At 43.8% G+C, this 10,672-nt stretch overlaps 1 protein-coding gene across 2 annotated transcripts; it reads left to right on the plus strand.

The window, feature by feature from the left end:
- The first annotated feature begins 1,457 nt into the window (after positions 1-1,457).
- Positions 1,458-6,953, plus strand: Alkal2 (ALK and LTK ligand 2). 2 transcript variants are annotated; one of them, XM_035448273.1, is made up of 4 exons: positions 1,458-1,707; positions 3,629-3,682; positions 3,764-3,844; positions 6,889-6,953. In XM_035448273.1, the coding sequence occupies exons 1-4, from the start codon at positions 1,458-1,460 to the stop codon at positions 6,951-6,953; spliced, it is 450 nt and encodes a 149-aa protein (XP_035304164.1). The 2 variants fall into 2 exon arrangements, with proteins under 2 accessions (XP_035304164.1, XP_035304165.1); XM_035448274.1 differs by lacking the exon at positions 3,629-3,682.
- The last annotated feature ends 3,719 nt before the right edge of the window (positions 6,954-10,672 follow it).

A 10,672-nucleotide genomic window follows, 5' to 3' on the forward strand; every position in this document is an offset into this window, starting at 1 on the left:
GCAACAGATTCAGTGAGGGAAGAGAGAAGGTGGTGGAGAGAGGAGACAGAATTAGAATTCCAGGGTCCATTCAGAGCAAGGGGTTTGGCCCACAGTGATCCCCTCCTCACTCCTGGCCAATGCGGGTGCGCACTTGCAAGGCACTGCATCTTCACAACAGCTTGAGCAGCTGCGGGTTAAAGATCCAGGCTTTTAATGCTTGAGTTCTCCCTTTCTGACGCTGTACTAAGAACACCTTTCCCGATGTGATCGCTGACTTGGAGGACGTCCAGCTCCTGCCCAGAAAGCACCAATGAAATGGGAAACTGTGCAGTTGGTAATACTTATCGCAAGAAAAAAAAAAAAATCAAGCAAGTAAATTGCTGTGCCCTTGCAAATGTGCCTGGCTAGATCCAACAGATCCAACTTTCTTAAAGATGCACCTTGAGTGGTAAGAGCTCTGGAGCCGACTCGTGGACCAGCAGTGTCCCTACTCCAAGGACCTTGCAGGTTGCTTAGGTCCCTCCAAGTGCAAGGCGTTCCCCATCATCTTCTTCAGACCCTGAAACCTGCCTGTGGCCAGGCAGATCCCTCCTCGGAAAAGTCCAGACTCTGGATGACACTCAATGTCGAGGCAATCAAGCAGCTCCTTTTAAATAGCCCAAGATCTACATTTAGACAAAAACAGATTCCAGTTCCCGGTAAAGGCATTTCTGCTCATCCTGTCACTTGTGACAGGAACGGAGGGAAACAGACTGCCGGAGAGAGAGACAGGAGAGGCAGAGGAAGGACGAGAGAGGGGGAGACCAGACGCGGGTGGAGACGTGAGGGAGGGGCGGAGACTGAAGACTGGGCCGGGAGGGGACGGGGGAGGGGATGAGAGCGCGAGAGGCGGAGGGGCCTGACGAATATCCGCGCCCCGGAGCAGCGCTCGGTGGTTCTAATTAAAGCAGCGCTCGGAACCCGGGGGACCCGCCTGACGTCGGCGGCCGCGGGGATAAGAAGCGCCCGAGGACAGCGGGACTTGGAGCAGCAGGGTCGGCGCTGTCCCCGCAGGAGCTGTGCGTCCTGTGTCCCTGCGCTGGACAAGTGGAGCTGGAGCTCATAAGTAGTGTCGGAACTGGGGGACGGAGGAGCGCCGCAGGCGCAGAACCTACCGTGTGGGCTCAGGTGCCCGAGGGCAACGTGGGATCCACCGCGTGGTCGCAGGTGCCTGAGGGCAGTGCGGGACCCACAGCTGGCAGGTGCCCTGGCCTCTCAACTCCAGGGTGGCCCAACTGCTCCGCAGCTCCAGACGTGAGGCCGGGCTACACCTGTGGCCTCCTATCTCTAAGAAGTGTCCAAGACCCCGCGCGCGGTTCCCGCGGTGCAAGAAAGTTGTGCGGCGCGGTCTCTGCGCGGACTCCGCGTGCGGGAAACTTGGACTCCGGCTAGTGGGGCGGCGGGTCCCAAGACCCGCGACGCAGGCCACCGGGGCAATGCGCGTGTCAGGGCGCCCGCTGGTCCTTGTGCTGCTACTGCTGAGCATGGTGGGGGACCGGGGACGCGCGCAGCCCCGCGAGCCTGCAGACAGGCAGACGCTGCTGAGGTTGCTAGTTGAGCTGGTCCAGGAGCTGAAGAAATTCCACACGGGAGACAAGAGACTGCAGCTCCTTGGCGAGTCCGACTTTGCCCTGGGCGGCAGAGAGGCCACGGATTATGGGGCAGACCCAGAGGAGCAGAGAGTGGGTGAGTGTTCCTCAGTGTAGACACGAAGGACTCAGTGGGTGAGAGCTCAGCAGTGTAGACCATAATATGACATAGAGTAAGGGAGGGTTCTGGCAGGGTAGGCTTGAAAGGCAAAAAGTAATTAGTGAGTGTCTGGCAGTGTAGAGCTATGAAGATAGAGTGTGGAAGAGAGAGCCCTAGTCTGAGGAACAGAGTGGGTGAGTGTCCAGCAGCTTAGACCACAAAGTACAGAAAGTTAATGAGATTGAGCTGTGGCAGTATGGACCAGTGGGGTGGAGAGTGGATGAGGATCCGGGCAGTGTAGACCAAGAAGAACAGGAAGTATCTTAGTAGTGTAGACCTGAGGGGCAGAGAGTAGGTGACTGCTGAGTGTCTAACAGTTCCAATCTACTTGGTATAGAGTGAATGATTGTTCAATAATATGGACCACGGGGAAGAGAGTAGGCGAGGTCCTGGCAATGTAGACCTGATAGACAGGAGTGAGTGAAAGTGAGTCTTGGCAATATGGACCTGAGAAACCAAGATGCCTGAGTGTCCCTCAGTGTAGACCTTAAGGAAAAAGAATGAGTGAGATCCCGTCAGTGTGGACCGTGAAAGAGTTCTAGCCACAGTGTGTACTGAGGAGCAAAAAGTGGGTATTGGCAGTGTGGATGAAAGGGCTACCTATCTGAAAGACACATTATATTAGTATTTTCTTAAATAGAATTTTTTAGAAGCAGTTTTAAAGATGAATCCATTTTTAAAATTTTAACTAAGGGTTTTTTGTGTTTGTTTTGTTTTTTATTGTTTCTCAAGAAAAAGAAACTAGCAGAAACAGGAGACTGTGTGAGAGCCTCCAAAATAACAATCCCAATTCACTTCTAAGATATGCTGGTGCCCAGTTCAGAATACTCTGCTCTTCTCAGGGGAAGGTTCCCAGCCCACCATTTCCAGCAGAGGAAGAAATGGCCAGAGCTTCCCTGGTGGAGCCCTTCCCAGAGTGGCCCATGGGAATTTCTCAGGGAAGCATGCAAGCTTTTAATGCTTTCATGACAGAATTAGGTCAAATATGAGAGGGTCACTTTTGTGTAAACTGACTCAAGTAAGGAGTCCATGAAGAAAGGCTTTAGGGAATAGTCTCCACCTCCCTCATGAAAGGCTCAATGTCAGTGTCTCTCTTCGGCTATTAAGAAAGAGAAGACTAGTATTTCTGGTAAAATAAAATGTGACATTTCACAATCATAAGAGAAGTTATTGGCCTCATGTGGGTCAGAGACTTAGAAAATGATTACAGAGACTGAAAATAAAGCAAAAACAATATCCAAACTCAGGGGAAAACAAACAAACGGGGAACCATCATGAGGGACCAGGTGCCAATGAAAAGCATGATTATGAGTTGGTGTTTAAAATTCTTTCCTTGGAGACCCTACTTTCCTTATAAATCAAGGTGATGTACATTCCCATCTGTTTATACTAGCCTCACTATCAGAGTCATAAAGAAATTAAAACATCACCTACAATGTATACTGTTCAAAAACACACTTTTTTTGTTTTGAAGATTCAGGTTTATTTCTAGAATTTTTAAATGCTGTGGAATTTGATTTCAAAGTTCTTTGAAGTGTTTACAAGTGGTTCATCCATTGGAACCTATCCAAAACCATTTTTTTTCCAAACCTGTAACTTTATGGCCTGTAACGCTTATCATATCCAGAGAAAATAGACTGGTAATATTGGAGTTTTATGAGTAGTTAATGCTGCTTGAGAAAAACCATGCTGATCTAAGTATCCACATTCTATTATGTGCAACTACCAAGTGTTGTCCTAGTCTAGCCAATGCCTTGTAGTATAGATAATGGGATTCTCAAAAATTTCCTCCACATTCACTTAAGATCACACTTAACAGGTGCGTTGTTCAAGTAATACGATTTCTCACCCCTCATAGAGATTGTTCCTCGAGATCTAAGGATGAAGGACAAGTTTCTGAAACATCTCACAGGTGTGTGTTCCCTTCGCTCCTCCGCCCTCCCTGCTCCTTTTTTGCCCTGAGTCTTTGTGACTTTCTTCCTCTGTGTTCCAGGTCCTCTTTATTTCAGTCCGAAGTGCAGCAAGCACTTTCACAGACTTTACCACAACACGAGAGACTGCACCATCCCTGCATGTAAGTGAGCACCCAATAGGCAAATGGCGCTCCACTCTTTCTTTTCAGTGCAGCAGGTCTGCTTTTTGACAGGTGCGGGGGCCTGAGTGTCCTTACCTGACTGGATTGGGGCAGGGTGCCTAGACATTGGAGCAGATGGCTTAAACTCTGTAACAACCAATCCCACTGGAAAGTATTTACCTCATGATAACCCACTGGACGTAATCAACTCTTGCAATGGACTGAACCCTTCCTTTCATTCACATTCTCGTTTTGTTTATGAATTCCAGCACAACGTCCATATTCTATTCCAATGGACATCACACAGATTAGGTGTGACATGCTCAGGTGTCTGCTGGTGGTCAAAGTGTTGGGGTATAAACAGTCTGGTTGGCCTGAAATTTCCCTGTAAAACTTTTTTTGACTACCTCCACTGCTCTGACCAGTGCTGTTTTCTTTCCATGAGTAATAAAACCCTCATCACCCAAGGTTTTGTTTGTTTGGTTGGTTTGGTTTTGGTTTTGGTTTTGGTTTTGGTTTTGGTTTTGAAGACAGGGTTTCTCTGTGTAGCCCTCACTGTACTGGAACTTGCTCTGTAGACCAGGCTGGTCTTGAACTCACAGAGATCTGCCTGCCTCTGCCTCCTGAGTGCTGGGATTAAAGGCAAGCACCACCAATGACCAGCCACCCAAGAATTTTATTTGCTATTCCAAATGCTGCTCTTCTGGCTGTTCTTCTTCAGCTCAGAGACACAGGGCTTATACATTGACCCATTCCTTGTATGTCTTTCCTTTAAATTTCTTTTCATTTTCAACATGCTTCATCTATTTATCTATTGCAGTATATTTTACTTCCCCAAAATGACTCCTTGCACTCTTCATAAAACCATTTTTTTTTTATGAGATGATGACTTTCACAGGCGAAAGCCATGCAGACACACCAGGATCTGGCTGGCTGCTTTGAGAGACGACAAAGAGGACAGCAGCCCAGTCAGCAGACTGAAGTAGCCTTTCCTGCTTGACACAGATATATTAGTTACATGAAGTAGGAATTTTTTTTTCTGTTTGGCAGCAGAGGTTCTCTCATTAGCATATTTCAGACATAGTCAGGCCTGCTGCCCAAGGTAAGCAAACATGCTTCGTGAAGAATTTAATTTTTCATTTGAACTTGCCATGTGGACCTCTTGTATCACTATCTCCCCTACTTCCTCGTGCAGTGAAACTATCTTCTGTTTGAGAATTACTGACTTGTTTCTTGGAGGGAGGGGGGCACAGAACCTTTTTATTGTTTAAGTGTGCATCTATTTTATAGTAAATATCTCATACAACACAATAATATTCTAGATTCTAAATTTGAACATGAACTTCTAGCATTAAAACACACTCACTTAGGGACTAGGAGACAGAATTTAAAATGCTGGTCATGGAGACATCAAAAAACCAGGCTCAAGGCTCATGCTCCACTAAGCTTCTCCCAGGGTGTCATGCTTTGCTCCACATTGTTGCATCCTTTGGTAATAATATATACAGACTCCTGGTCACAGCTTAAGCTGAGTCTCCAGAGGTGGAAGGTTGACACATTTGTGCACTGAGACAATTAGATGCTTCCACCTCTTTTCCCATAGAGAACAGAATAATAGCTCTTCTGGGATGCTTTAGAGTGTTTAGAAATTCACTGAAATCCTGGGGTGCTAGAATTAATAAGGACAATAGAGTCCAGCCTTCCTTGGTAGCCATAAGAGCTTGGTGAAATGAAGAACCAAATCTCTCTTATTCCTGATAAACAGACTTTGTTCTACTTTACATGCACGTTACTGGCTGAGGAACATTGTTCGAGACTTGGACTGTATGAGATGGGAACACCTGTAGTCTCTAGGCAGATTACAAGTGGAAGTATGTACAGTTTGTTAATTAGATCACTCCTGAGCTCTAATATTCTGACCTTGGTACAGGATCTCTTTGGGAAAACTACATTCCAAACATTGTGGGAGAAGAGCAATAAAGCACAAATCTAGGTGACTAATCGTAAGCAGGTTAGGTTCTCTTTCCTCTTTGAACCACAAGGATATAAATCATAAACATTTAGAAGCTGACTTTTTGGGAGTGTGTATCTATTTATCATTGTCACTCATTCATATTCTCTGTTGAGAATGGAGGCTTCCCCCTTTGAGGTTTTTTTTTTTTTTTTTTTTTTTTTTTTTTTTTTTTTTTTTTGCTACTCCTGAGAAATCATAAATTAGTGAAGCTTTTCACAGAATTTTGTCCTGGGGAAATTTCCCTATAGCTGTGGTAACTGAACCTCACTCTATATTTTTTGATGGAGCAGAGGAATGACGTGTGGAGTCATAGGAAGCAGCAGAGAACACCAGGCTGTACTTAAAAACTACTGCGTTTTTCTTCGTCTACACTTGAAATTTTGCTTTAAAATATTTTTCTTCCTCTTCTTCATTGCTGATAATTGAGTCTAGAGCCTCTCACAAGCACTTTATCACTGAGCTATATCCAACCCATTTCTCATTTTTACTTTTTGGGACTTATTCTTGTTAAGTTGCTCAAGGTGGCCCCAAATTCATTCTGTAGCCCAGGCTAGCACTGAACTTCTTATCCTCCTGTCTCTGTTCCTTACATAGCCTCCCAACCGGGTCCAGTCTGCCCTGGTCCTTTTGGCCCTGTTTCTTTCTAACATCATTGCAAAAGTCTATAAGGCTCATCTCAGGTGGAGACTTAGTCTACATGTAATCTGAAAGAGAGTTCACACAAAGGCATATTAAGAAGCAGCACTCGTGGCATTTCTGTATCCCTGGCAGCCACACTTCAGAGGATGCTCTGTCTGTCCCCTCTGTAGCCCTTATCTGATTTCTGCTTGTAATGCCAATTTTTCCCTGAAGTAAGCAACTTAGAGCTCATAATTTCAGGTAACGGACGCTATTGCTCCTAGGGACTTCAGAATATTAGAAAATAAATGGTGGTTATAGCACTTTATATACTTGCAAAAAAATCAGCCTATATTTAATTTTAATGTTGTGCAAGCAACTGACAAGGGTCCATGGTTTGTTTTCACTGCAGACTATAAAAGATGTGCCAGGCTACTTACGCGGCTGGCTGTCAGTCCCATGTGCATGGAGAGATAAGGTAAGCTCCTCGACAATCGTGGTGGCCACACAGCAAGTGTCAGAATCCCATGTAGATCATAAAAAAAGCACATGGGCATTTAGACATAGGCATTCTTTCTCTACAGTAGCCTCACTCTGAGCAAAAGACAACCAATTTATCTCAAAACAAAGGCCATGAGTAGAAGGCTCCCCCTGCTGGCTATCTACAGTGTACATTGTTACTGGAATTTCATATAACAGTTTAACATCAGGACACATGCTTCAATCCATTGCTGTTGACTTCCAGGCTGAACTCTGACATTTATGAACACAGATATTATTCAAAATTTAATAAACAATATAGAAAATGTGGCAGGCTAGAACTGTGGTTCCCTGCTGCCCAGCATTGCACTGCGTATCAGCCCATAAAAACACCAAAAAACACTGAAGCATGAGGTTGGGGATATAGCTCAGAGGATAAGAACACTTATTATGTACACATAAGGCTCTGAGTTCAAATTCCTATTAGCCATGTAAAATTCCAGACATGGCAACAGATACCTGTAACCCCAGAGCTGTACTGGCCAGACAAGAGTTTCAGTGAGAGACCCTGTCTTGAAGGACTAAGGTAGAGTATTACATAACAGGACACTCACCATCCTTCTCTGGCTTCTGTATGCATACATGGGCATGTATATCTGTACATATGTATATAACACACACACACACATTCTTGTCAAATGTACATTCCTTTTGCACCTTAATAAAGTAATACAAAATTTTAAGTTAGACTATACTATTTATTACTAATCACAGCCACACAAATTCTATGTATCTGGTAAAGGTTTGGAGTCATTATAGTTAAAAAAAAAAGCTAGCATAACTAACATAAATGTTTCTATGAGTGCTCACCGCTAGTGAATGCCTAGGGGAAGAAGTGTAAATACACTATCAGGTTGTAAATGTACACTGGCCTCTTGATGCTCTCAACCTTGCTGCTAACAATGGATAGGAGGAAGATGGCTTTATTTCCCAACATAGTCCACAGTATTCATTCAAGACTGATTGACAGAACCTTAGTTTAATCAGTTCTGTATTTCTATGTCATAAGTATGTCAGGCATTATTAGGTGGAGATTCACAAATAAGACCTACTTCCTGATGCAAATGGCTGTTCCCAGAAAACATGCCTGCTGTCCAGAAAATACAAATAAAAAGTGAATGTTGCAATTTTTTTAGTAGCTGTTTTATCTTGTCTCATAAAAAATGAATGAGAGCAGCACTCTTTTCTATAAAGGTATGTTCAGTACAACAGCAGCCCTGTGCACAGAGGTAAGCCTTGGACATGGCTGAGTCAGGAGGGCTGATACACAGCAGCCTCACAATTTGCATTGATTTATCAGGACCAAGAGCCACTAAAAATAAGAGCCTCTCTCCTAATGGTGGAGTGAAGCCATGGGGGCTGCATAAGCAAACTGGCTCTTTCTGGAGGAAGCAGGTGTGTTTGTGCCAGGCAAAGCTGAGAGTGCATGCCCTCATTTCCTTTCTTTCTAACATTTTTAATATTTCTAACCATTGAATTTATAGCACACAGTAGAGTTTTCTCTTAAATGGACACACACACATACCCATATACTTGTGCTGGGGCAATAAAAATGGCAGTTCCATTATGTCCCTTGGGTGTCCCTTGTGAAGCATTTCCATTTACTCCTAAGAAGGGAGAGAATGTTCAGCCTATCCTCTGAGAACTTTCTTGCTTTTGGTACCACGGAGCCTCCTGAGGACTAGCTGCTCCTATACAGGACTCAGTTTTCCAAAGAGCCAAACCACCACCCTACACACTGTACTCACGCACCAGCTCTAGCTGGTCTGTGCCTGGCAGGCATCAGCAGCACATGTGTGCTTGTCCTGGTACAGTATATTACAGGAAACAGCAAGGGAAAGGCAAGGCATGGTGAATAGATTAGACATGGGACAGCCACAGTACATCCCACACTGGCCTCTGCTACTTCTCCTGCATTATCCAGTAGGAATTTGACAGGATATTGCAACACAGTACAGGGATAGGAAGATCTGTGTTCATAAACTTCTACACCAAGGGCCACCCGCTTCAACAGTCACTTGTCCCAAATGGAATAGGCTCAGTTTGGCCAATATATGGGTGGGTGGGGGGGAGGGGGGGCAGTTTAAAACACTAGTATTCCTGTCAACTGTTAGTTTAAAACTTATATTTTTTTAAAGATTAAACTCTTTTAAGTCAGAAGGGTTTAAAATGATAGCAAACCTGTATCTAGTGTCCACCAGTAGAAACTTAGGTAGGTATCTCTCTACTTTGCAGGTTGGTTCAGGGCACTAGTCTGACCCTCAGGGCCAGAACAAACATCGTGTCGCACCACAATGGAGAAAAGCCTGGTTCAATGTCCATACCAGTCTTCTGCTGTGTCCAGTTCCCATCTTCTCTTCAAGACAATTGGACTAGATTCCTATCCCAGCTCTTGCCCAAAGCCTAAGGGGAAGGTTTTACAAGTCCTAGAAGACAAGTAATGAGCAAATTCATGAGGTTTCCTTGAGAAGCTAACTGTCCTTGGACCAGAGGAAGCATATTCTGAGCCACACACATACCTTATCATTGAACCTGTAGTTCAGTTAAGTGAAAAAGCCTGAGCCTGGGTTATCTTTTAAAGTATAGACTTCAGTTCTAAGTATCCAAGTACCTGGTTTAACCTGAACAGAGTCTAGTAACCCTGATGTTACACTTCTTTTAAAACTATAAAGGCAAACATATTTAACAAGGAGTACTAGAAAAGGTTTCGATTAAATAGTAGCTTTACTGTGTGAAAGCAGAAGCGTAAGACAAACTCTACCTAAAGTGACACACTGCAAATCTGTTGATTGAATACCCAAGGAACCCTATCATACATAAAAGACCAAGAACTAAAGTTAACTTTAGTAAGTGTTGTTCATTCACAGGTGTGCGTGATGGCTTTCATCACTTACGCAGTGAACACATGGTAACTAAAGAATTGTTTTCCAGGTGGGAGTGGGGTAAAGACCTAGACTCAGAACATAAAGAGAAATACAGGCCCCTGGTTTATAAATGTGTTGTTATATTGCTGGACTCACAGGTCCTCTAGAATTGGTTCCAAAAATGAGTGGCTATATGAAATCAAATGTAATTGCTTTCAGCTGCAAAGGAGCAACACCAGGAACCTTGAAAAGTGCCTTGGAAACCAACAGAGAACAGAACCATCTTCATGCCCATTTCCTGTGGACAGAGATTTATTTTTGCATTCTTCCATAATTCCTTTGCATTTTCTATGTTGCTGACAGTTTACAAATATACATTCAGCAAATCGGTGTGTCTGTCAGTGAGATTTGCCACTCTTAGATTATAAGAGAAACACTCCACATTTGATGTTTAAAGCTATGAGGTATTTCCCTTTTAAGATTAGGTGGAACCACAAGTATTTCTTTAGAAACATAGGCAGAACATTAAACTGTATTTTCATAGAGTATAAAGTATGATTTGACATTTTGTATTACTTCTACAATTAAACTCCCAAGTATAGTTTGGAACTGCATGAAAAATTTTAATGAAAACCAAAAAACCTCACTTGTTTTGAAGACAGTGGCATATCAATATGTGGGTATGCCCAGGCCAGTCTCATTTGTCCTCTGTAAAAGTACATTCCAGGTATTGTACAATATGTAAATACTGTGAATAAGTACAAGGAAATAAATGAAGTGTTTGGTATAATG

Source organism: Cricetulus griseus, chromosome 7, assembly GCF_003668045.3.
Source record: "Cricetulus griseus strain 17A/GY chromosome 7, alternate assembly CriGri-PICRH-1.0, whole genome shotgun sequence".
NCBI lineage: Eukaryota > Metazoa > Chordata > Mammalia > Rodentia > Cricetidae > Cricetulus > Cricetulus griseus.

Excerpts from the sequence above, each read along its gene's own strand:
- Alkal2 (XM_035448273.1), top strand. The coding sequence starts at position 1,458 with ATGCGCGTGTCAGGGCGCCCGCTGGTCCTTGTGCTGCTACTGCTGAGC. Across the intron at positions 1,708-3,628 it reads CCCAGAGGAGCAGAGAGTGG|AGATTGTTCCTCGAGATCTA; the intron begins GTGAGTGTTCCT and ends CACCCCTCATAG. Across the intron at positions 3,845-6,888 it reads AGACTGCACCATCCCTGCAT|ACTATAAAAGATGTGCCAGG; the intron begins GTAAGTGAGCAC and ends TTTTCACTGCAG.